Consider the following 27,951-nt stretch of genomic DNA (forward strand, 5'->3'; position numbering starts at 1 on the left):
TCATGTTCCTACAAATCACGACATGATCTTTCCCTGTGTTTTGTCCTCACTCGCACAGTTCCGACAGTCACTTCTCGAAAGGTCACCCATACTAAGATTACTCAAGCTTTAACACGCTTAACTCTGGAGTTCTCTGAGGATCTCTGACCAAAAAGATAAGTGCATTTTGGTGACATAGGTGGCCAAATAATTTCTTTTTAAACTTCTCCGCATGTCCCTGAAACAAGGGTGTCACACCCTGGATCATCCTCCTCCTCATCGTCATATTTCCACATCACATACCTACACACCACAAACAACAATTGAGATGCGTGAGTATCATAAATACTTAGTGAGCAGATTCTCTCATCTACTGGGCTATACACACAAGAGAAAAAACAAACACAATCTATTCATAGAACAAGCAAACCAGACAATTCTGAACATATCCGTGATTCTGCGACCTTGCGTCGACTGAGGCAACACTTGCATCGACAGACACACTCCTTGCATCTACCGACGCAATCATTGCATCGACCGATGCAATCTCCAAATCCCTAGATGTGTCGACTGATGGACTGCTTGCATCGATCAACACAAACTTGCATCTCCTCCAAAATCCCTAACTGCATCGACCGACGCACACCTTACATAAATCGATGCAGTCGCGCGAAGCAACACCGAACATGATCTCCACCATCTCCTCTTGGCTTCATGATGCTGAATACATCCTCCAAAGACCACCAAACTCAAGGCAAACACTCACAAACAAACACATAAGCAATTGACATCCAAAACACACAAAAACACACATCTAATCGCATAGATAAGCCATGGTCCCACACTCACCTCTAAAACAAGCAAATTTGACTCTGAAACAACGAGAATCATGCCACTAACCGCTTCTCTCTTGCTTTTTGTCTCAGATCTCCACTCCCACATAAGGATCCCTCAAGAACAAGCACCAAAACTCACAAAATGGACTCTCGAAGAACTCTCCATCTCTCCAACCTTTTAGAACAACCAGAACGGCCAAAATTCTCATATACGTCGAGCTTCCTCCTTTTATACCCGACCCTAGGGTTTCCAATCCCAAAAACACAACAAAACGAGCGTTTTACTTAGTTGTCCCGCAAAAAAACCTTTCATCGTCCAGTGCACAGCCTACATAGATCGATGCACACCTAAAAACGGGATTCTCGTTCACGGGCGTTACATGAACAATGGAAAAGAAATAACATGTTAGAAAAGCAGCAATGGGGTTGAGCAGGTATAACAATTTCATACTCTCTTTTCTAGTGAATACGCACACACAAAAACTAACCATCAAGAAGGACATCATCATCTATTCTTTTATTTGAGTTATCATAGAGATCTAGTCGTATCCTCTTTCTCTTCCTTGCTTTATCCTCCTGACTATCTGAACTATCTTCAACTACTCTCTTATCTGAAAGAGCTTGTTTTCTAACCTTAAAAGAAGGAACAACCGAGCTTTTACTTTGTCTCACATCCGATTCATCTCTCCTCCTATGGCTCGTTCGAGTAGCATCATTAATAGAGGTCTTAAAACTAGAAACTTGGTTTCTCTATGGAGTAGCCCACATGGTGTGTGGGATTTCGTTTAGATGGTTTTGGTTACCCTTATTAGGGTAGACCCTCATCTTCTTCATATAGGAAACCGTAGTCTTCTGAAAGTTAGTGTCATCATCACTGCCTTCATGAGTGGATCTACTCCTTCCTTTATAAGAAGAATTGGAGCTAAGTGATGAAAACTTCAGCCTTTTTTTGGCCTAATGACCTAAAGCAGTATTTAAAGACAATATTATGTGATAGTGCTGAAGCAGAACAACAATTGTAAAGCTACCAACTTAAGCCACCTGAAAATTGGGGCAAATACCTAATGCTATTAATCAGTGTAACACTTTGAAAAAGAAGGTATCACAAATCCAACAAAGAAAAAATGAAAGAATGAAACTAACTTCTTACCATCTTGCAGCCTAAAAACTAGTGGAGAGACAACCCTACAGTTTGATAAGAAGAAGAAGATTACTTCCATGGAGAAAATGGAAGATGTGACAGCTACGGTTTCAGATGAAAGTGGAGAGACAACCCTAAACGAAGAGCGACTGCTAGGTTTTTGAGATGTAAAATTGAAAAAAAAACAAACGACAGTTTTATTGAGTCACAAAGGAATGAGATTTTTTTCTTTTAAGTTTTAACTTGATTTAGTGGTTTACTTTCCAGGTTTTTTCAATGTAGACCAATAACAACAAACATTAAAGAAAGAAAAAAGTAAAAAAAAAAAACTTGATGTACATGTAACTTCTTCTCAATATTGGTGTTTTGACATCTCTACTTCAATCGTAAACTTGATGTACATATACCTTGCTTCTGAATATTGGTGTTTTGACATCTCTACTTCATTTGTAAAATTGATGTACATTTAACTTGTTAATTAATAAGGAAAAAAATGGGCAATAAAACTGATTTTTACCATGTTTGTTAAAAACATTTTGGCATGATTTATGTTCGTATCTTCTCTACAATTCATCATGGTAGCAATTAAAAGGCACAAAATATATAATTGGTGAAAAATTCATATTTTTGGTTACTAAAAATTATTTCTACGCTTTGGGAATGAATAGCACATTAATATTTAAAGAAATATAGGACACAAAGAACACTATCTAATGAGTTTACGAATGAAGTAGATATGTCAAAAACACCAATGTTAGTAATTATGTAAACACTATAAAATTAGACATTTCCATTACAAAAATACTGAGTTTTGTAAATTGTAATTTGGATTCTGAAGAGCTATATAAAAATTGATTCTTTAAGCAACAACCAAAATGTAAAAGTTCACAAAGATAACCAAATTAACCACGACCAAACAATAAAACGTCTTAAATCACTGCTAAAATTATCAAATCTCATGTTTTGTATCATTTATCAAAAGTTATGATCATCACTTGATCTTTCTCCAATTTATCTAAATTTCTACTTATCTTGTTTTTATTGGATATGATAAACCAAAATAAAGAGATGACATGAAGAAAAATGGAAAAAATGTCAAAAAAATTCTTAAATTGTGGCAAAAAAAAGTATCAACTTCTGAAAATGTCATTTAAATCACCAAATTTTTTGTTGATTTTTTTTTAAAATAGATAATTTTCGTTGGCTAGACCATTTAAAGCGCGGCATTAAATTTTCAGGTAAACAACGATGATGAGATTAACTTCCATCAGAATCTTTGTTAAACCAAAACGGCGTCGTTTTTATTAAAAGAATAAGACAAAAAAAATTTGAGCCCACCAAGAATGGAACAGCATACTCATAACAAACTCTCTACCCATTGAACCACAATACAAAATTATGTAATGTTTTCAATTTTCAATACAAAATTAAAATAGTTTTTATTAGTTTTGACAATTACTTTGAAGAAGTAATCAAATACTATAAAATACGGAAGGCATATTATATTGTACCTTCAATTTTATTCTTTTTGAGTATATTTGACAGAAAATAAAAATAAAAACTTTCAGTATATAATTCAATTTCTTAAAATACTTGTCAATTTCTATAAACATTTTTTTCTTAAACTAATAAATATGAACTGAGTTATCATTAAAAAAACTGAGTTAATTTTTAATTAAAAATCCCACTACTAGAGAGCTTCAAATCCGCACAGATCTCTCTGTCTCGGAGCAGCTTCACACGCTCCAAGCTCATCACCGATCGATTCTTCCAATGCTCCTCCTCCTCTTCTAAACCGTAAGTACTTTTTTCAAATTTCCAGATCCCAATTTCCTCAGATTCGCTCTTTCCCGAGAAAATTTTTGAACAAAGAGAGAGAGAGAGAGAGATTCATCCATTTTCGCGAAAATAACAGATCTAGCAAAACTCTCGCATCACTCATGGGTTTGCTTTCAAACCCTACCCGTTTGGTTCTCATCTCCACCATCATCTTCTTCTTCATCTTCGTTTCTTCCATCTCCGCTCAGGTATATACGATTTCCTTTATTTTTTTAATTTTTTTTTCCTCCATTGATTCCTCTTTTCAAATTGAATCAATTTTGTATAACAACCTTTTACTTAGGATTCGGTGGTTGAGAATGAGAGACAAGAATCAGAAGGATCTTCTGGTAAAGAGCTTGGTCGTCGTGGAATGGTAAATTTTTTTAAATCTCGATCTGCTTTTTATTTTAATTTTGGAATCAGAATCTGTTTATAGATTCTTTTTTTTTTTTTTTAAGATTGGTACTGAAAGGATTGGTGGAGTTGATGCTGGTGTAGACAATATTGCTGCTCTTGGTTTGAATCTTGACCTTGAAGCAACTGGCCCTGGTGTATTTGATGCTTTGTTTTCCAGTTTCTCCATGATACTTGTGACCGAGGTTCGTGTGGTTTTGTTTATATGGTTCAAGCCTAGGGTGATTGATTCTTTTTAGTTGGAGAAACTTGATATGTCTTTGTGTCAGATTGGGGATGAAACGTTTATTATAGCGGCGTTGATGGCTATGCGACATCCCAAAGCTACTGTTTTATCGGGTGCACTTTCTGCTTTGTTTGTTATGACTGTAAGTGCAAGATTACTTGAATAGTTTCTCATATATTTCTTTGAGAAAACTTAATACTAGAAAGGGTTACGGTCTGATATCTATGATTTCGATTTAGATACTTTCCACGGGACTTGGTAGAATAGTGCCAAACTTGATATCAAGGAAGCACACTAACAGCGCTGCTACAGGTATGTCCTTCAATCATATGGTTTGAACACTGTCACCCTTTATATTTTTTTAAAGTTTCTATTAGCTTAAAATTTTTGAGAGCGCTATGCGACTATATGATTATGAATTTTGTCGTCTTAAAATGTACTTTCTGAAGCTTAATATCTATCCACTCATCTTTTAGTGCGTCTTGTGATTCTGATTTTGCAAACTCAAGTTTTCTTGAACTGTATATCTTGGTATCTAAGTTTATTTGATATGGTGAAATTGATGGATAGTTGATTCATTTAGTAGAGAAGTACTATCCAAACTAACAACACTTTAATGTTGTAGTAGTATCTGTATTATTATTATTATCATTGGCATTGTTGCACATGATTGTAAGTTTTGGTGACTCTTTCGTTTCAATCTGAGTCTCACTCGAAGGATCTTTCATCTTTGAATATGCAGTTCTCTATGCATTTTTTGGTTTGCGATTACTCTACATTGCTTGGAGGTCTACTGATTCAAAGTCAAATCAGAAGAAGGAAATGGAGGAAGTATGTGGATCTCATGCTACTTGTGTTTGCCAATTGTTTGCATCTTTACAATTAAAAAGAAAATGTGCCTGACCTTCTTATTTTCTATCAACATTTAAATTTGTCTGACTTCCCATTATCTTTGGTAAAGGTTGAAGAGAAGCTTGAGTCAGGCCAAGGAAAGACTCCTTTCCGTCGCTTATTCTCAAGATTTTGTACCCCAATATTTCTAGAGGTAATCTTTTATTGGATATATTGATGCTATTGGTTTGTACATTAGCCGTAAACTGTTTAAAAAGTTGACTATATAACCCGTCTCATGTATTTTTTTTTTGCAGTCTTTCATCTTAACTTTTCTAGCTGAATGGGGCGACCGTAGCCAGATTGCTACAATAGCTGTAAGAGTCATGTCTCATATCTAGCTTAGTAAAATTGACCAGTCAAATGAATTTATGTCTGTTTTTTTTGAAGTTGGCGACTCACAAGAACGCCATAGGAGTGGCCATTGGGGCAACAATTGGACACACGATGTGTACTTCACTAGCGGTTGTTGGAGGAAGCATGCTGGCTTCAAGGATCTCGCAACGCACAGTTGCAACTGTTGGAGGCCTCCTCTTCCTCGGATTTTCAGTGTCGTCCTATTTTTATCCTCCACTATAGTAATTATATTTTTTTCGAAAATGGGTGTTAGAGACATTGTCCAAGTAAAGTATCTCTGTTTTTTTAAAATTAAGTTTGATTTTGTTTGATTTCAATGGCAAAAGTAACAGAATCCAACATCAATGCGTTTACATATCTTGAAGTGTAACAAACCTAATTAATAAAATTTTGAACTATTCTATTTTTCATATAGAAATCATGTGCGGGTTGGAGTTCATGTAAGAATTGTTGGTTGATCGCCTTCATGAAGCCTCTCCCAAGCTTCGGTATGAAACTATAATAGTTTCAAGTTTCAACATATTGTCCTTGCGTAAGTAAGACATAAATCCTGAGAAGTTTTAAACCATCAACCCTATATAATATATATCAAGGCGTATATAATCCCCGACTAAATAAACGAGGTTCTTTTTTTTCCTAGAACCAACTGCCAAATGTGCAAAAAAACCGGAACCAAAAATCCGAACCAGAACTGACTTGAAAATATGGATCCGAATCCGAACCCGAAACCAGTAAAATACTCTATTGGGTCTTAATCTCCTAAACCCAAAAACCCGGAACAGAACTCGGAACCGAACCGAGAACCGAATGGGTACTCGACATACCCGAAATAAAATAATATACATAAAATATTAGTTATAATTTGTTTCTTTATAACATAGTTATTCAAAACTATAGCTTAAATTTTTAAAAAATTAATTTTCTAGATCAAAATACTCAAAATAACCAAAATTATATTGAAATGTTTAGTTTGAACCAAAACTTTTAAAATTTAAATTTTTAAAGTTTTTTTCTTAAGATTAAACATTAGAATTTTTGGATAATCGGGTAAAAGTCGGGTATTTCGGGTAACCGGGTAAAATTTTGGATAATCGGGTACAAAATATTTGAACCCGAATGATATCCGATTTTTTCTGGGTATTTATAGGTTCTGAAATTTTAAACCTAAATCGACCCGAACCCGATAAGACCCGAACCAAACCCGAACCGATATTTTCTATTTACCCTATTGGGTCCTAAACTCCTCTACCCGAAAGACCCAAACCCGATCGGTTCCTACCCGAATCCGGCCCGACCCGAGTTGTAACATCCGTGTTCCGGGAATAGAATTTGAGATATGTTGAGGAAACCAAAAGAGTGGATTTTAATTAATTTTGGTTTAATTAAATCCTAGTTTAATCTAATTAAACCAAAAATCCCTAATCTCTTTCTCAAAGTCAAGCCTCGTCTCCTGTTTTTGCTATTGTGGACATTGTTCTGAGAGAGAGAGAAAGGGAGAGAACTCTTAATTGTTTAGTGTAAAGGAGGAAGAGAAGGAGATGAAACTTTTTCTTTAGAGTAACGAGAGAAACAGAACTGTCAGGGTTTGGGAGAAGGAAGATCCGATTACTCAAAACGTTTCGAAACGTATTGATTTTTAGTAGGCTTGTAGCTAAGGGATTTTCGTACACTCTCCCTTTTACAGAAGTGAATTTGGGTTACTATTCGAGGAGTTATTGGCAGTTTAGTGGGGCGTTTTGTCTCAGTCGCGGATTGAGACCAGCGGATGTTTCGGGATCAATTTCGGTTTCACCTGAGATCTGACGGTTCCAAAATTTTGTGGGCCGCTTCAGGACGTGTCGACCTTGCTTTTCACCGAAGGGATTAGATAGTTAACAGTTCGTTTTGATTTCGTGGTTTCACTTGTGAGGTTGTTATGTTCTGATTTTTCTGCTAGTTTGTTTTCAATGTTTGTTTATTGGTGTGATTGGTTGTAGGAGCGAGTTTGGTTGTTCTTGGATATTGGAGAGCCTCTCATTTGGTTATTGTTATTTTCGTGAATCACTTGTTAAGGTGAGTGCATGACCATGACTAATCTAAGCCTTTGATTTCCTTGTTCTTGCTTGTTTGTTGTTGTTTTGTGTGTTTGCTTGATGGGGATTGGATGCTACAGGTTTCTAGGGATGTTTCCGGCTTGGGTTTTGAGTATTGGACGTTTTGGTAAAGTTTTGGGAGCGAGATCCGACTCTCGGCTTCGTGCGGATCACGGTTGCAGAGGTAGTGTCGATCGACACCACTTGGTGTCGGTCAACACCACTTGGTGTCGGTCGACACCAGCAAAACGGCATCGACTGACACTGTGGGGTAGTTTCGGTCGACACCAATGCCAGTGTCAGTCGACACTTGGCTGGTGTCGGTCGACACCTCCCTTCCAGCGAGATGATGTCTGTTTTCCTGGTTTATATGTTTTGTTTGTTGTTTGTTTGGAACATTGGAATCACTGTTGCTTGTGTGTATAGCCCATTAGATGGGAGGATTGTCTCACTCAGTATTTATCAAATACTCATGCATCTCAATTTGTGTTTGTGGTGCAGGTAAAGGTAAAGTGTGATTATGGAATCAAGGCAATGAAGAGGAGGATGTTCTAGGGACTCGATTGGATGTTTTCTCGCATTTGCTAGGTTGCTAGAGTTGGGTCATTAGAAACATTCCTAGGATTGCCGGTTTGGTGTTTCTTGTTGTTTGGTATTTGGATATTGTTATGGTTAGGATATTGGTTTATTATTGGTTAGTTATTGGTATTGGTTATTCCGCTGTTGGTTGTGATTGTGGTTAGGTGGCTAGTGGGTATGAGACCACTAGTTGTAGTTTACTATTATTTATTATTATTATTATTATTATTTATAAAAAAAAATAACCGGTCAGGTCATTTCACGAGTACCCGAATGCCCAAAGCTAGTTTAGTTCATACAGTAGATTGATAGCCAAAATTGAAAAAAATTCCACTTCATCATGATGAAAAGTAACCCTAGTATTTTGACTAACATCATATAATGGAGTCGAGAAGTATAATGAAAGGGTTGAGAACTCACTATGATGAAAAGTAACCATGAACTCACTATAACCTAGCTAGAACCATGCATGACATCCCCAATCGTTTTTATTGCGATTCACATAAAGAGAAAAAAAATATTGGTGCAAGTCCTTTACTAGAAAGCTCTGAAATTAAAGATAAACACTCGTTGCTTAAGACCATCTCCAATGGTTTCTCCTATTTTTTTCTCTATAATAGAGGATCTCTAGGATAGAAGAGAGTTTTGCTCCAATGATTTTCTCTATTTTTTCCTTTAAAAAAGAATATTCTAAATAGATTCTTTTTTTTTTATTTTACAATTAACACCTTTTATTTATAAAAATTGCAAAGTAACCCAATTTACTTTAAATTTGTAACACTTTCATAAAATTATTATTTTTATTTAAATTAAATATTTATTATTATAAATAGCATTATATCATACAAAAATTATAAAATATAATAGATTTTTAACCATCTGCATTACTGTATTTTTCCCACAAATGATCAATTAGTGCATCCAAATGTTCGTAGATATTTTGAGGCTGAACAAGCACAGATTATACAAAAGCGGAATAATCAACAACAAAACCAACAAGCTCCTCCTCCATCTACATCATTTGGTTCATTTGGACAATATTTTAGCGATATTGGTGGATCCCAAAGTAATTTACCGGATTATTAAGTTATTAGTTTTTTGTATTAAAATAATTATTATGAATTGAATAAAAAAATAAATATTATAATTATTATGGATTGTATGAAAAATAAATATTATAACTTACTTTATTAAATTTTTATTATTAGTTCTTAAAAATATTTATTTTATTTATTTTGGTCATAAATAAAAAAAGTTAAAGATTAAGAGGAATACTTTGCAAATAAAATAGTTCACCTCTATTTTTAGAGGAAAAAATAGAGTTCCTCTAAAAATAGGGGAAAAAATAGCAATCTCTATTATAGAGGTGAAAATAGAGATCCATTAGAGCAAAACTACTCTATAATAGAGTTTACAGGTGAAAATAGAGAACCATTGGAGATGCTCTAATCCAATGATGTCAATTAAACTATTTTTCCCTATGTTTGCTTTTCGTTTTTTTAGTGGTAATATTCTCGAATTTTTTTTTTAAACACTTAATATATTAATTCATTATGAACTGTGTTGTCATTGTGAAGAGCAACGGAAAATAAAATCAGGAATACAAGAATCATATATATATAAAAGTAAGGTTTCACTCTCTCCTTATTGGTCCACTTGGCAATGTAATTTAACAAAAAAAAATATTTATATTAAAACACAAATTTAAAAACAATTAATTTTCACATTTAAATCCCATTATATAAACTGAAATCATATAAATTCCCCCTATAAATTATGCATTACTTTATTTCTCCACTAAGTTGTATTAATCAATTGTATTAAAACAAAACAATAAATTAGAATTGTAACTCTCATTTTTCTAAATGTAATTTTTCATCATTTCTCTTCCTATAAATACTCATTATCTTATTCTATTAGTCTATCACTCTTTCATTCTCTCCTCTTCTTCCACTACTCTCAAATCTTTTTTTTTTGTTTTGTTTAATTTTGTATTTTTTTTGTTATTCTTGTTGTGTGGGTTATAAAAAATCTAATCAAATATCATTGTAAAAGCTTAGTTTTAGAGTTTGTATGATATGTATATCTTATATATATATATATTAATCTTTTAATCAACTCTATTTATAAAGACTATTTTGTTTTGTGATCCAATTGATAAATCTGCAAAGATCAATTTAATATATATATATATATATATTATGATTTGAGGTTTTTGAAAAAAAAAAGAACATAATTAAACAATTGTTTTTTGTGTATTTAATCAAAATAAAAAATGATCCAAAAAAGAAATCATATTCAACTGGAACTTAAATATAAAAAATAAAATCTAATTTTAAAAATACCATTTAACTAAATTCTCTAAAGATAAAACCATTAGTATGAAATCTAGCACTATAAATTAAATTGATGAGTGAAAAACCAAAAAAAAAACCAAAAAAATATAAGTTATCCTTAGGGTTTTAAAAATTATTGAGATTGAAAAATTCATATAATTTTATAAGAAAACTAATTTAGTTTGTTACTTCAAAAGTATTTTTTTTATTTTGAAATATTATGTGTAAGTGTTGAGTTTATATCAACAAACAACCAAATCATGTGAATTTTGATTCGGCCACTTGGTATTCTTTTTATTTTAGGTTATAAAAAATTAAGATATTTATTTATAATTAAAGGCATGTAACTCCATTTAACTCAAATGTAACTCCTATCCAATAATTGTACATTAATTCATTCATCTTACTAACTTATTTATCTTTCAAGAGAAAATATTTTTGGTTAAATTTTAATATTTTTAATTATTTTGGTTGGCTAAACTTATATTCATATTTTGGTTGGCTAAATTAATATATTTCTCATGTAAAATTATTGTTTATAATATATTTATCATTTCAAAGTTTAAAGCAATATATCATATATATAAAATTAAGGTTCTGGTCTCTCCTTATTGGTTGATTTTCATTTAATGTTTTCTAATTTTTTATTTTTTTATTTGCTTTCTAATTGCTTTAACCAATATTTAAGACCCAATAAACACAATACATTTAACTTACACATTAAAATAAAATTATAACTGAACATAAAATAAATTATGTATTAATCATATTCTACCACTCAATTTTATTCAAACACAATAAATTACTATTGTAACTCTATAATTCTAAATGTAACTTCCATCATTTCTTATCATATAAATAAGCATTCTCTCAATCTCTCATTCTCTCGTATTGGCATTTTTTTACTATCTCATTTTCACATTCTCTCATTCTCTTTTACAATACCTCAAATCATTTTTTTTTTTTGATTTCTTATTTTTGTTGTATAGGTTGTAAAAAACAAATGAAATATCATTGTAAATTTTTACATGATATATATTTTACATTGTTCTGATTTTAAAAGATTCATCTCCATTATCTAATTTGGATTATTATCTTATAAGTAATCATTATCTCCACCTCTCCCATCAATATCAAATGTTGTTATATCTCATATGTGTAGTAAGAGTTTGAATCAATATTTTAATTTAGAAAGTACTATATATATATATATATATATATATTACATTGTTCTATTTTTAAAAGATTCATCTCCATTATCTAATTTGGATTACCATTTTATAATAATCATTCTCTCCTCCTCTCCCACCAATATCAAATGTTGTTATATCTCATATGTGTTGTGAAACATATTCTTTTTGTATGTGTGATGATGATGAATGATGGTAGAGATGATGGATGAACAAGGTGTTTCAATTACCCTTATGTAGTTGTAGCATAAAGGATGTCAAACTAAAATGAGTGTGATGCAAGCAATCAGGATGTGAATACTTATCCAAGTTAAGCCAATTATAAAGTATTTTTGTCACTAACAACCTAATGATGATTATGAGATGCAGAATATAAAAGCTACTAAGATAAACTGATGCAAGACAGGAAATGAAACAGGTGAATGCAAAACAAAAACAAGAACTCTGGATGAGCTCGAGCAGGCACTCGATCGATGCACAATCGAGTGGATGGTCGAGTTGGTAAATGGATGTATGAAACATAGCAAATATTGATACAGAGCAACAATAAACAAACTACAATACTTGAACTAGAAAATCAATAAACAAAGGAAGGTCCTGAGGATGGATTCATGGGCTGGGATTAAATTATGGTTATCTAGATTGACCAACAAACCTCAATCAATGAGCTAATCCCTAGACAATGATCTTCCAAGACAACTAATCCATTCTCATGGCAATAACAATCAAGCTCAGATATTTCTTAGACCCAGCTCTCACTGGCTATTACATATAAGAGCAACAATTAAAACCCAGATCATTATTGTCAAAAATCAAACAAAACATCTAATCTCATAGCATGGTCAATGATAATCTCTAGCCTTAGCCTTATCCAGCAACTTAAACATTGGTATGATGTTAAGAAGCCTGAGATCTATCCTCACCCTCTCAGTATAAGGATATCATAGAGCTTATCTAAGCCAGAAGAGATATGCAATAAACAAGCTTGATCGACCTAAACAACCATAGCCTTTACCTATCCTAATCCATCCTCAAGATCCTAAGCCACTACTCACAATCACAGAACATGATGAACAAAGTGATAAACCCAGAAATAAATGAAACTTGCATTATTAGATAGATGAGTAAGAGATCTACAATATTGAAGAAGGAATCAAACTCAAATACTCAATACTTAGAAAGTTATAGAACCAACAAGTATCAAAGATTTCTTAGTTTTCTCCAAGGTGGCTAGAGAATCTAAGGAAAAGAAAGTGCAAAAGTAAAACAATTCCCAAAAGGGTAAATACTAGGTCTAGAATATTGTACTCTAAAAATCTCTCCTTTTTGGTGGCTGCAGGGTACAAGGCTTATATAGCAAAAGGAAGGGAAGCCCTAAAAATGCTAAAAGACAAAATAGGAGGGCGGCTCGGTCAACTCGACCACGTGCTCGGTCGAGTGCTGGTCGAGTGGCCATCTTCTTCTGCTTCTTCCATTCGGTCGAGTCTTTCTCCGCACACGGTCGAGTGGACTTCCGGACCTTGATTCTTCAGCTCTAAATCCCTTGTTTCCTTCACTTGACAGCTTCAATCTTCTTCAGCATTCCTTCCATGCTCCTTAGGATCCAAAATCACCTGTTCATGCAAGAAACTATGCAAATGCAATGCAAACCTACTCTAATACATAAACAGTTCTAAAGCTATACATTAATGGACAAATGTAATGGAAAATCATGCAAAAGATGTGAATATGTTAAGGAAAAACAGGGTAAAATATATGAACATCAACACCCCCAAACTTAGTCTTTGCTTGCCCTCAAGCAAATGAAAGACATAAGAAGGTAGGTGAGGTTTGAAAGTGGGATCTCAGCTCCTAAAGCTTGCTTACAAACTAGCTAGAACCAATGTCCAAGTTACTAGTACTATGATGCAAGTTGAATGAGCTGTACTTAAAAATTTTAGACAAGCCTTTCACAACCTTTACTGATTTGAGTCTTAGATATCTACATGCATTAAAATCAACCATTTCCTTTAACATTCATTAAGTAAGAAAATGAATAAATCTTATGCAATGCTTTAAACTCATTTGGCTTGGTGGTAAAGGTTTAGAGACAATGATGGTCTCTCTTTTAAGTGGGGCTTATCAAATACAAGGGTTCTCTCACAAAAAGTGGATTGAGCTTTAGAAGAAGGCTAAAGGTAAGATCACTTAGACACATACAAGAACAGAACCTTGTCTACCCAAAGTGTTTGTTCCTAATCATTCTAAACCCATAATGTCCTAGTTCTACCCTTTAACTTCTTCTTTTCTCTTTTACCTTTTTTTCTCTTTGTTTCTCAGTCGTAGGAGGGGTTTCTTACTTGATCTCTCTAGTGGAATGGGCTTTCTTATTTGCTAAGGCTCTTTCTCTTACTTGTTTCTCAAGTCATAAAGCTTTTTACTAGACTCTTCTTTTCTTTCTTTCTTTTCTTTGACCAGAACCTTATTTGAAACTTTTACTACTCCCATCCTTTCACTTAGAGTTTGAATTTTCTTTAAAAAATTTCCCTCCTAATGACTTACCCTTTTCTTTTCTCTTTTCACTCTCTTTTCTTTTCTTTTTGAACACACCAGTCCCAAACCCAGAATTTAAACCACCTAGTCCTATCTAGTTTGAAAAATGCAAACTAGAACTACACAAGGTTTTATTCTTGTCAGTTCAAACCTAACACTTTCTACCAAGCTCAATCCCAAAATAGGCCTCACACACACAAGAATAAACATGGCTTGAAAGAAAGGTTGGTTAAGGGTAGGGGAAACTGATTTTAATGGTGCAATCAGCTACTTGGATCAACAAGAGTGGTAAAAAGGAGAAAGATGATCCAAATATGTATATGGTATCCATGAGTTTAAAGCAATGCACAAATTGATAATTACAAGTCAATATTAGGTTCTTATAAATAGGAAATGGCATCATATCACAACATGCTTCAATTTAGACCAAATGCAATGCAGGAATTCAAGGCTTGGTTCAATCTTATGCTTCTAGCTACTCAACTAGCATCAAAGTACTATTAACTTGGGCATTGATCCTAATTTAGTGAATTTAAACAAGCTAACAAGGCATAATTCATCATAGATGCCCAATGCAAATATGAAACAGTCCTACATTAAACAAGCTAAACAAGATGCCAATATGTAATGCAAACTACATGAACACTCTGTTTTTTGTAAAGATTTTTGCAAAAAATTTCAAATTTTTATGGTTTTCTGTGCCATATATGAAATGCAAGTACTAACATGATTATGCTAAAAATTTGAAATGAGAAAACAGAAAACAATGTCAAATGCCCTCCCCCAAACTTAAATTACACAGTCCCTTGTGTAATAAAAACTTGTAAGAGGACTCAAGACTCAAAATAAAATTAAACTAGAGATGCAATGGTATGTACAAGGTAAAGGTGATGTTGTTACCTCAGGGATTGTGGAAGAAGCTGTCCACATCCTCATTCATGCTTTCATAAGTGTAGTGGGAGCCTTGTAGTTGACTTGGAGGTGGAGAAGGAGGCAGCTCGACTATAGCCATCGACTGGTACTTGGTCGAGTGGGGTGGTCGAGTTGGCTGCCAAGTCTGTGGTGGTGGGAAGAATTGCTGACCTTGCTGCTGGTAGAATTGCTGCAAGAGGGCTGAATCCATAAAGTATTGGGGAGGGATGAGAGGGTAAGCTTGGTCATAGGGATATCCTGGATATCCTGCTGGAATTGGGAAACCATAAGGAGGCCTTGGCAAGTACTCGGTCGAGTGCACTGGAGGTGCTCGGTCGAGTGGATGCTCGAGTGAGCCGGTCGAGTGCCTCGAAAACTGTTGTTCTGGGCGACTTGAACCTCTCCTCCTCTGAATTGGCTCATGTGTTGAAGCTCTTGCTGGTTCCACTGCTAGTTCAGCTCTAGAAAATGCTCTTGTTGAGCTACTCCTCCTCAAAGGGTTAGATGGTGTTGGTGAAGAATTTCTACTCTTCAATTCAGCAATCTCCTTCTTTAAACCCTTGATAGACTAAGTCATCTTTCCCACCTTTTTCTTCAGCTTCTCATAGTTCTTTCCATGCCACTTGTTCCACTTTTGTAGGAGTGTCAACCTCTTGCTAGTCTCTCTCACTCCTCTACTATCTCTTGGGCTTGGCTCATAGTCTTCAAAGTAGAATTGCTCTTCCCCATCAGCCATTTCTACATCTCTAGCTTCATCTACTCTCACTTGGGCTGTCCCATCAAACAAGAACTCAGAAGATGGCCAAAAATAAATGTTCACCCCTTCACTTATGGTGGTAAGCTCCTTGTTGGGAAGAACAAGTTGAGTCTTCCCTAGTGTTGGAAGCTCAAAGTTGAAGAGGTGCTTCCCATTGTGAATCTCCTTGGCTAGAATGAGAGTAGAAGTGAGGTAGTTGGTGTCAATCCATCTTGGCTTAGCTTGCTCTCCTCTAAGTGGAACCTTTGCAGCCACTAGCATTGGAGTGATGATGCCTCCAATGGTTAGAACTCCAGTTGACCCCCTCTTGTGTAACTTGCTCACCCAGCTTCTATAATAGATCATTTGGTCAAGAAGGAGCATGGCAAGATCAGTCTCCACACTACTCCCAAGGATGATGGTGCCATTTCTTGCTTGGAGGATGATCCCATTGAGTGCTGCATCAATCATCTTGAGTTCTCCCTCATTCACATTTCCAGTCTCCTTTCTAGCAAAGAAGGTGTTTGATAGACACTTGTGAAAGTACCTTAGTACTGGGCTCCCTATCTTTGAGCTCTTGGACTTGGAGGATGAGTAGATGTTGTTGTCTCCAATGGTTTCCCAAATAGAGAGGAGTTCTTCTCTTGGTATAACCATATTCTTTTCACTCCTAACTTCAAATCCAAAGATATTAGCTATCTTCTTGAAAGAAAGCTCATATCTTCTACCCTTGATGGTGAAGTCACAACAACCAGCTCCCAACTCTTTATCCATCCTTGGATAGAAATGCATCTTGATGGTGGCTAAGAACTCACAGCTCTCTTCTTTATACCCTTCCATGCGCAAGCTCATGAACTTGCTTAAATTGCACTTCTCAAAGAGAACCTCCACATCTTCAGCTATTCCCATCTTCTCCATGGTCTCCTTGTGTGGATATCTTGTTCTTTGAAAGTTCATCCTCATGAAACCTTCATAGAGTTGCCTTGGGGTTAGATCACCAGATTCTTGTTCTTTTTCTTGCCCTTCTTCCTCTTTGTTCACTTTCACTCTCAACCTTTTCTTCTTGTTGTTCTTCAGCTGGCCTCTTCCCTTTTCACTTGTTCCTTCTCATGTGTTCTTGAAGAGTGAACTGCATCTCTTCCTCACTTTCGGTTTGCTCAAGATCTTCCTCAACTGGCTGATGTTTTCTTTTCGGCATGCCACTCGACCGCCTACTCGAGCCAGCACTCGATTGTTTGGCTGCTCAAGTACTTCCACCTGCTTGCCTTCTTGATGCAAGTTGTGCATCACTTCGTTCCAATGAGCGACAACAGCTTGTTGAGATGACCTTGTAAACCTTGAAGACATTTTTGAAAGAAAAAACTGAAAGGAATAGAGTCAAAGCTCAAAGTTAATAGGTTAGTAACCCAAAAAACAAAAGAACAAAGCTTGAGCAAAGAGATGAACTTAAGAGAGATTTTAATCTGGATTTTGATTGTTTTAAGCAAATGAAAGAGTGTGAAAAGCATAGGACCGAGTTTACCTCTATATAAAGAGGCTAAGGGGACAAAGAAACAAGGGAGGAGTGTCCATGGCATTCAAATTTGAATTGAGAATCTTTGACTCTCTTTTTCTGCAACTCGACCCCACCACTCGACCCCACATGGTCGAGTACTTGACCAAAATTTGAATTTTGAACTGATTTCTCCCTCCACTCGATCGAGTACCTCTCATGGGCTGGTAGAGTGAGCTTGCGAATCCACTTCTACAAGTCCAAATCTTTTCAAATCCATCTACACTCTCATAAAATGGCCTGCCCAACACAAACATAAAAGAAAAAAAAATCAAAACTACAAGGAAAATTAAACATATTTACAATGATACCTTAGGGACTTCCTCCCTAGTGAGCTTGCTTAAAGTCACTAAGCTTGACTTTGATTGCCTTTTCAGGCTTGGTTTAGAGACCAAGGAGGTGATGAGATCCTCCCTAGTACCACTTGATCAATGTGAAGCTGTTCCTTGATCACTTCACCCTTAACACATGAACCTTGTTTCTTCTTAATCTTGAGCCTTGGTCTTGCCTTCTTCAAAGACCTCTTGTTGAGTTGAACTTGGAGGTCCTTCACCAAATCAGTCAACTCCTGAACTGAACCCTTGAGCTTTTCAACTGATTCCTCTTGAGAAGAGAGTTTAGCCCTGGGAGTTTCCACTTCACTTGAGATCTCATGATCTCTCTTGTCATTAAGTACAAAGGACTGATACCTAGAGAGCAAGTTGGTTGGATTGTTGATATCAAATTTCATGATCAAATCCTCAGCTATGTTCAAGGTTACCAATCCCTCCTTGACATCAATTACAGCTCCAGCAGTAGCTAGGAATGGTCTTCCTAGGATAATAGGGTCTTCCAGCTCCTTATCCATATCTATCACCACAAAATCTGTAGGAATCCTAGCCTTGCCCAACTTGACTGGAAAATTTTCCAATTTGCCAACCACATCTTTATTGGATCCATCAGCTAGACTTATGTAGAGGTTGCTAGTCTTGAGTTCAGTATGCCCAAGTTTTTGTGCTATTGAGTAAGGCATCACACTAATAGATGCTCCCAAGTCACACAAGCACTTGTTGTAGTGTAGATAGCTGAAGGAGCAAGGAAGATTGAATGGACCAGGATCTTCAAGTTTAGTTGGGATAATGATTCCCTCAATCTCTTCAAGATCCTTTTCATCCTGCTTTTGAGCTCTCTTCCTTGATATCTCAAGTAGCATGCCTTGGTAGAGAGGATATGGGGTATACTGTTCCAAAGCAGGTCTTCTCTCGTCTTCCTTGAATGCTATAACAACGTCTTCCTTTAAAGCCATTACTTCTTCTTTCTTCTCAATGACTTCCTTTTGTTGTAAAGCCATCACCTCCTTCCTTTCAATGATATCACTAAGTTCCTTCAGCTTTTGTGCCTTGAAACGTCCTGGGAATGGCAAAGGAGGTTTGTAAGCAGGAGAGATGTACCTAACAGGTTTCACAGCTTCTGTGGCAATGGTTCGATCAGCCACTCGATCAAGTACTCGATCGTGTGCTTGGTCGAGTACCTGGTCGAGTTCCTTGCCCCCTTGTGCCTGTTGTGTAAAATTTTTGCTCTTGGCTTCAACTAGTGATAAATCCTCCCCAGCTTGAACTTCACTGTCCTCAGTGACAGCTTCCTCATGAAGTTTAATAGCTTTAGCAGTGAACTCCCTTGGGTTTTGAATGGCTTTTCTAGGAAGTTGGTTAGGCTTTGGAGTTGATGAAGAAGCAATGTTGCTCTCCATGTACTTCACTCTAGAGTTCAGACTCTCAAACTTGATGTTTAGATCATTATACTGAGAAGTTAGTTTTTGGTTCAGCTCAGCAAACTTCTTTGTATCCTCAATCTGCCCATTTGCTTCCCCAAGTAGCATTTGTTGCATCATAGCTCTCAAATCTGGTTCTTGGCCTTGGTTAGTGTGAAACCCTGGAGGGAGACACAATTTAGGCTGAAACCGTTGATGTTTTTGCTTGGGTGCATAGTTGTTTTGTTGTTGGGGCTGTTGTGGGGGATATACTTGATCTTGTGGATTGGCCACATTGGTGCTTCTATAGGAGAGGTTGTTGTTTTTGAATCCTCCTCCTTGATTGTAACCTTTGAATCCTCCTTGATTCTGCATGTAGCAAATCTCAGCAAACTCTCTCTCCCCAGCTTGCTCTTGAACTTCTTCTTCACCTAGAAAGTGAACACTCCTTTGCTGGCTGAGTAGAATCTTGTCCAGCTTCTCATGGACTATCTTTAAGTCCTTCTTGTACTTTTCATCTTGATCATTGGATACAAACCTGACCGTCCTGTGATAATCTTCATTATAGTTGCCATCTGACTATGCTAAGTTCTCCACTAGCTCTCATCCTTCCTCTACATTCTTGTTGAGGAAATTGCCATTGGAGGCTGTGTCCAAAACCATGATGTGGACATTGAGTTTGGAAGCTCTTGAATCTCTCCCATGCCTCACAAAAGTTTTCATTATTCTTCTGTGCAAAACCAGAAATCTCATTCCTCAAATATGCAGTCCTTGAACTAGTGAAGTATTTTGCAAGGAAGACTTTCTTACAATCAACCCAAGAGGTGATTCTTCTAGGAGGTAGAGTCTTCTCCCACTGATGTGCTTTACCTCCTAGAGAAAAAAGAAACAATCTCAGCTTCAAGGCATCCTCACTAACTCCATTTATAGTGGTGAGGCTACAGAGCCTATCAAACTCATCAAGATGTGCAAGGGGGTCTTCAGTAGGCAGGCCATGAAATATACTTCTCTGAACCATTGAGATCAGACTAGTCTTGATTGTGAAGGTTGTGTTGTGGATAGGAGGAGGAACTATCCCATACCTCTGAGTATGAGTGGTGGGAGTATCACTATCACCAATCTTCCTTCTACTTTGAGTATAGTGGTAAGTATTCTCGCCTGTCACGCGGGTGACCCGGGTTCGATCCCCGACAACGACGCCAAATTGAAACATATTCTTTTTGTATGTATGATGATGATGAATGATGGTAGAGATGATGGATGAACAAGGTGTTTCAATTACCCTTATGTAGTTGTAGCATAAAGGATGTCAAACCAAAATGAGTGTGATGCAAGCAATCAGGATGTGAATACTTTTCCAAGTTAAGCCAATTATAAAGGATGTTTGTCACTAACAACCTAATGATGATTATGAGATGCAGAATATAAAAGCTACTAAGATAAACTGATGCAAGACAGGAAATGAAACAGGTGAATGCAGAACAAAAACAAGAACTCTAGATGAGCTCGAGCAGGCACTCGATCGATGCACAATCGAGTGGATGGTCGAGTTGGTAAACGGATGTAAGAAACATAGCAAATATTGATACAGAGCAACAATAAACAAACTACAATACTTGAACTAGAAAATCAATAAACAAAGGAAGGTTTTGAGGATGGATTCATGGGCTGGGCTTAAACTATGGTTATCTAGATTGACCAACAAACCTCAATCAATGAGCTAATCCCTAGACAATGATCTTCCAAGACAAGTTAATCCATTCTCATGGCAATAACAATCAAGCTCAGATACTTCTTAGACCTAGCTCTCACTGGCTATTAAATATAAGAGCAAGCATTAAAACCCAGATCATTATTGTAAAAAATCAAACAAAGCATCTAATCTCTTAGCATGCTCAATGATAATCTCTAGCTTTAGCCTTATCCAGCAACTTAAACATTGGTATGATGTTAAGAAGCCTGAGATCTATCCTCACCCTCTCAGTATAAGGATATCATAGAGCTTATCTAAGCCAGAAGAGATATGCAATAAACAAGCTTGATCGACCTAAAAAACCATAGCCTTTACTTACCTATCCTAATCCATCCTCAAGATCCTAAGCCACTACTCACAATCACAGAACATGATGAACAAAGTGATAAACCCAGAAATAAATGAAACTTGCATTATTAGATAGATGAGTAAGAGATCTACAATATTGAAGAAGGAATCAAACTCAAATACTCAATACTTAGAAAGTTATAGAACCAACAAGTATCAAAGATTTCTTAGTTTTCTCCAAGGTGGCTAGAGAATCTAAGGAAAAGAAAGTGCAAAAGTAAAACAATTCCCAAAAGGGTAAATACTAGGTCTAGAATATTGTACTCTAAAAATCTCTCCTTTTTGGTGGCTGCAGGGTACAAGGCTTATATAGCAAAAGGAAGGGAAGCCCTAAAAATGCTAAAAGACAAAATAGGAGGGCGGCTCGGTCAACTCGACCACGTGCTCGGTCGAGTGCTGGTCGAGTGGCCATCTTCTTCTGCTTCTTCCATTCGGTCGAGTCTTTCTCCGCACACGGTCGAGTGGGCGGTCGAGTGGACTTCCGGACGTTGATTCTTCAGCTCTAAATCCCTTGTTTCCTTCACTTGACAGCTTCAATCTTCTTCAGCATTCCTTCCATGCTCCTTAGGATCCAAAATCACCTGTTCATGCAAGAAACTATGCAAATGCAACGCAAACCTACTCTAATGCATAAACAGTTCTAAAGCTATACATTAATGGACAAATGTGATGGAAAATCATGCAAAAGATGTGAATATGTTAAGGGAAAACAGGGTAAAATATATGAACATCATGTTGTAACTTGTAAGAGTTTGATTCTATATTTTAATTTAGAAACTATTATATATATTTAACATTGTTTTTAATTTTTATTTTATTTATATAAACATAAAATATTTCTTTTATATTTCTTGCCTTTCTAATCTATTCATATTTATTTTTTAAATTTGCATAGTTAAATTTAAATTCACATATGTTGGTTTTAACAAAAAAAATCAACTTTATTTAAGAATTAGATGTTCATATTCATTTTTAAACGATCAATGTGTAACATAATATATATAATCATTTTGTCTTGCAATCACAAGTTTCATTTCCATTGCTTAACTCCATGGTTAAACTATAATATATGTTGTCCTATTTGTAGAAACAACAACATACTTATTTAATATATTTAAAAGAGCATAGGATTAATCGATATAAATATTTCTCCAAATTTTATAATTCAGTCAGTGTGAGTGTACTTATTACTTTGAAAAACTTTTACATTAAAGTTCATAAAATCATATAAGAAAACTAAAATACAATGTCACTTCAAATTTGGAAGGAAACACTTGGTATTCGTTTTAAAAAAAGTCAAGACACATATAAAAATTTATTAATATTTAACTCACTTTAAAGGCATAAAAGATCATTTAACTCAAAAATAACTTCTATCCAATAATTCCATACATTCCTCCCACAAATAATTTATATATATATATGTTTAGTATTATATTTAATATTACAGAATTTTTAGTTAGCTAAACTTATAGTTACATATATACAATATATATACATAAGAATTTATATTACTTATTAGCACCATAATCCGACCCATTATTTGCTTAACTAAAAATTGGTTTCAAAGCCAACTAAAGAAAAACAGAAACGATCTTATTGATATTAGACCAAAACATGGACATACAACGGAAGATAATTATTTTTAAAAAATAACTTATTATTGCAACATCAACGTATGAAGGGTTTACATAAGCCGTTAATTAGAAAATCTAAAATACAATAAATGTATTGGGACCAATATCATTAAATGATAAGATTGGATCCTCAAAAGCAAGAAACAACATTCTCATAATTCATAAAAAAATAAACGCCACAATTGTACACATCTAAACAAAATGGTATAAACATATCGTGTATAAATACAAGTGACTGCGAAGCCCGTATATGCCTAATTAAAACAAAATAATACAAAAGAGAAAACAAAAAAGACCAAAAAAAGAAAGAAAGTGCCAACTACACCACAACCCACGCGTTGAGTGGGGAAGCACAAAACAGAAAAAGCAAAGTGTTGATTATTTGCTAAGAGATCAGCGGGTTAACTAAGAATAGTAATTTCGAAATTATGATATTTGTATTTTAGGTTTATTACTTTTTGGATAATATATATATTCACAAACAAAACAATGTCCCAAAACGGGAATGTCTTAGGAAACAAAGTTAACATCTTATAGAAATAGAATTAACATCATATAGAAATGAGAATAACAAAAATGTCATGTTCTAAGAGTAATAAACAGAAAAAAAGAAGTGAAAATTTTAACATTTTCCTAGGTTGTGTTCTACGAGATTTCAAAAGAAATATTGTATCAAAATATAATCAAAAAAATTATGATAATCTAATTTGAGGAAAAAATCAAGAATTATATAAGAAAAACATAAGCAAAATCTAAGCAACCATAAATTAAAAAAAAAAAAAAAATAGCACTCAAACCCACTTTCCTAATTTTATTCACACTTACACCCACTTCTTGTTACACTATACTGTTTACTTGTAAAATAACAACATACTCTCTTACTCTCTTTACATTTACTTTATTTATTTCCTTTTCATTTTTTTAATTAATCATTTTCTATTTATTTTTACTTTTTTTTCCTTCTCATTTTATATTTTTACAGTGTTTCATAAAAGACTATCAGGTACCGAAGCAGTTACAACAACATAAAAATAACAAGAACATGGAAAACACTTAAAATGAGATCCGAGATATAATATATGGTCAACGTACTAGAAATAACTGTCCTGAAGGAAATGAGATCCGAGATATAATATCCGGACGTGACACTGCCGTCACCATACTCCAACTTATATGAGCAGTTTTCAAGCGGAGAACAACTAGAGGAACACCTCTTGTCTGAACATGGAGGTGTTACCGCTGACGATGACGATCCAGGATCAAAGAAAGTGACATTCTGGAAAGCCACAAAACAAACCAATTATCATAACATGCTGCGAGAAGTTGATGAAGAATAAATGTTAGAAAATATAGCTGTAGTACATTTGTTTTAGAGCAGCCGAGGCATGAAATGCAGCTAACCGATAAAACATCACTTCCCGTGTCGATTGCGACATTGAACTCTCTTGGAGGTGTCCCAAGTTTTAGATTTGTGAAGTAAAGCCTGTCAAGAACGGAGGAAAAGATATTTACAAGGTAGGTTGAGAGATGGAATAAGATCAAGAAACATATCATCAAATCATTTTAAAGGATCTTACGCTGACAGAAGTCGATTAACGTCTCTTTCAACTGGAAAATTAAAAGACCCGCGGACACGTGACTCTAACAATCGTCCATGCCGAGCAGAATCGAGATCAATCTGAGTAAGATTGAGTTCATGGTGATTCACTGTCTTCAGCTTATGAACACTCGTCCCGTCGTAGCCCCACACCATGGTTGTGGCAATAAGAACTAACATGGCTATTAATCTTACAGCCACGGCCGCCATCAACAAATCACTTCTTGCGATGGAGATTGAGGAGGAGGAATCTCTACCTGAAGCTATGGCGTTGGGGATTCAACAAGCAAAAGACATGAGACTTGAAATACAAGTCGACGTGGGGGGAAGAGACGAAGAAGCTGATGGTGACAAACTGGAGCTTGAGGATAACATATATATACACAATACTAGTTCAAGTATTACTACATCAAATATATGTGTCATCCCAGAATATTTTAATTAATGATCTCAATACACAATACTCTAGTTCAAGTAAACTCATTAGATGTTCAAGGAAGGTATAATCAGACAGAAGAAGTGAACAAACCTTAATGGTATCATAATAAACATTGATGATTTTATACATATTAACAACTAACTTTTCCAATTTTCTCTCCCTCCATATATATATAAATATATTTCTTATTCACACATAAAAATATTTTCATCTAACCAATAAAATTTGAAAATATTAAGTAATGTGATGACTATTATTATTGAAGAAGAACTATTAACAATTTTTTTGAAATTTTCTTTCCCTCCATATATATATATATATATATATATATTTAATTCATACATAAGAACATTTTAATCTAATTGATAAAATTTGAAAATATAAAGTAATAAGATGTAAGTAATATAAAGTAATAAAATTACAAATATAGTGGTAAAATGATCTCAATACACAATACTAGTTCAAGTATTATTACTTTACATCTTATTACTTTATATTTGCAATTTTATTACTTTATATTACTTCAAATATATGTGTCATCCCAGAATATTTGAATTAATGATTTCAATACACAATACTAGTTCAAGTAAACTCATTAGATGTTCAAGGAAGGTATAATCAGACAGAAGAAGCCAACAAACCTTAGAGGGGTATTCAACTTGATATTTTAAGATTTGGTAGGATTTTAATATTTTAGAATTTTGAAAGATTTAAGTCACTTTTTGGAGTTTTGATTGTGTTTTAGATTTTTTCAATTTTTCTAAAAAAGAAAATGAAATGTGATTCTGTGAGATTCTATAAGATTTTATTAGTTAATTTTGGGTGATTTTAAATATTTTACAACCCAAAAAAAAAAAATTATATGCCAAAAAAAGAAAATTATGCTTATTGTGAAGCTGTAGGAGATGATGACGTACTTTGTCGCTATCACCAGAGAGTCTAAATCTGGTCAAAATGATCCCCTAATAACATATTTGATTGTTGAGATTTGAGTTTCGGATTAAATCCTGCAACAAAGAAACAAAGCTTTAAGTGAGATGAAGATCAGAGGAAGAAAAATCTAAACAAAAAAGATGAGCAAACGGATGAAGAAGGTCAACAACACATGAAGAGAAGAAGGAAGAAGTCAACAAGGAAGTGAACTGAGTTTTCAATTGTGGTGTGATTTTCTGTAGAAATTAGTGAGCCACGGACATATCGCATTCCACTTCTTTATTTTTGCTTTTCATTATCATGATTCGTTTTGTTTGATATCTAATGATCAAAAGCTAATTATGTTCCCGTGTAACATATATGGATTCTAAAAAGAACAGCCCATTAATTTATGATAGGTTGCAAGTTCCAGATGCCTTCATGAGGAAGAAGATGAGAACCAAAGGAAGAAGAGCTCGACAGTGGTTGAAGAAGGATGAAGGAAAGATGGAAAAAAGTGGCTAAGGCAGTAAGAGACTGGGAAGGAAGTAAAGGGTCTCAGAAGGATCTAACATTTGGTGCTTTCTTTGTTTGAGCTAAAGGTGATCGATGGCTTCGCAGAAACCAGTTATCGATTCAGAATTCGACTCCACCGCTTCAGAGACAACAATTCAGCCATGTTCGCTCGAGCAACGCGTGGATGAGCACGAGAAAACCCTCGACTACCTTAAGACAATGGTGGAGAAGATTCTCCGCAACCAGGTCTTTGGGGTCACCACCGAGTCGCAAGTGCCTAGATACTCGAGTCCAGTCATGGGGGACCATCAGCAGGTCACAGTTTCACCGGTTCAGCGTGAGGGGATCTTACCGTTACTGCTGCGAGAGTCCCAGCTTTGACCGATGGAACTATGTTGTAACACCCCGCCAACAGATCAAAGGGGTTCTTATTCCAGGTATTCTTCCGAAAGTAGCTGCCTTTTAGAGCTTCCTTACTATGAGGGACTCAACCCAGATGACTGGTTGTTTCGGGTAGAAAAGTGTTTTGAGCGTTATAACAGACTGAAGCCTGAATGGATTGACCACGCGGTGGCCCATTTGTCCGGAAGTGCCATTACGTGGTGGCGTTGGATCCATGGTTGGGTGAGAATCCAAATGTGGAAGGATTTCTGTGACTGATTCAGAGTAGATTTGGTCCGGGGATCATCTGCTGTCCATCACGCTGCAGGGGAGTGTGTCAGAGTACCGTGAGCGTTTTGAGGAGTTGGCAGTGGAGCTACCACATGTGTCAGATGACGTTTTCGAGTCATCTGTCTTGAAAGGGCTGAAGAGGAGTATCTAAAACCATGTAGTTTTACTCCGACCCATGGATATGACTGAGTTGGTGGATGGTGCAAAGTTGGTTGAATCGCAAGAGAACGAGAGGGCGAGTTACCAGGCGAGATTGGCTCAACGCAACTTTTCGGGTGGCCAAACAAGTCAGGGTTACTCACAGACGCGTGATGTCAAGAAAGTGAATGACTACAACAAGGAGTCGAAGAGGGTGGTCACGAGAGCTAAGATAAGAAACACTAATCCTTGTAGAAACTATGGAGACAAATGGTTCCCTGGTCACAAGTGCAAGCAACAGAAACTCAAATTCTTGGCTATGGAGGTTGAGGAGGACCAAGAATTCTTCGAGGCGGAGGAAATAGTGGAAGAGCCTAAGGAAGTTCAGGAAGTGGTAACCATGGGGGCAATGTCATGGTTCACTGATGAACAATCTATGCGAGTGATGGGGTCGATAGGTGGTCGAGTTGTTGAAGTACACATAGACTCAGAAGCGACGAGTAACTTCATCTTCAAGAGTTTGGTGAAGGAAATGGGGTTACCCTTGTGTGAAAGTAAAGGATTCAGTGTTCGAGTTGCGGGAGGTCGAATACTGGAAGGTAGAGGTAAATGTGCTGGTCACTTACTCGAAATACA

The 27,951-nt window shown here is 35.5% G+C and overlaps 1 protein-coding gene and 1 non-coding gene across 2 annotated transcripts; both read left to right on the forward strand.

Moving 5' to 3' along the window:
• The first annotated feature begins 3,465 nt into the window (after nucleotides 1-3,465).
• Nucleotides 3,466-6,083, forward strand: LOC104719311 (GDT1-like protein 3). Its single transcript, XM_010437204.3, has 10 exons — nucleotides 3,466-3,753; nucleotides 3,872-3,983; nucleotides 4,079-4,150; nucleotides 4,236-4,376; nucleotides 4,461-4,559; nucleotides 4,657-4,729; nucleotides 5,160-5,248; nucleotides 5,379-5,462; nucleotides 5,566-5,625; nucleotides 5,699-6,083. The coding sequence occupies exons 2-10, from the start codon at nucleotides 3,897-3,899 to the stop codon at nucleotides 5,885-5,887; spliced, it is 894 nt and encodes a 297-aa protein (XP_010435506.2). The 5' UTR covers nucleotides 3,466-3,753; nucleotides 3,872-3,896; the 3' UTR covers nucleotides 5,888-6,083.
• A 13,876-nt stretch (nucleotides 6,084-19,959) lies between these two features.
• On the forward strand, nucleotides 19,960-20,067 carry LOC147936305 (small nucleolar RNA R71). The gene has a single exon (XR_015569702.1). It is a non-coding gene; the product is annotated as a small nucleolar RNA R71 (small nucleolar RNA).
• The last annotated feature ends 7,884 nt before the right edge of the window (nucleotides 20,068-27,951 follow it).

Source organism: Camelina sativa, chromosome 10, assembly GCF_030686135.1.
Source record: "Camelina sativa cultivar CO46 ecotype springtype chromosome 10, ASM3068613v1".
NCBI classification, from domain to species: domain Eukaryota; kingdom Viridiplantae; phylum Streptophyta; class Magnoliopsida; order Brassicales; family Brassicaceae; genus Camelina; species Camelina sativa.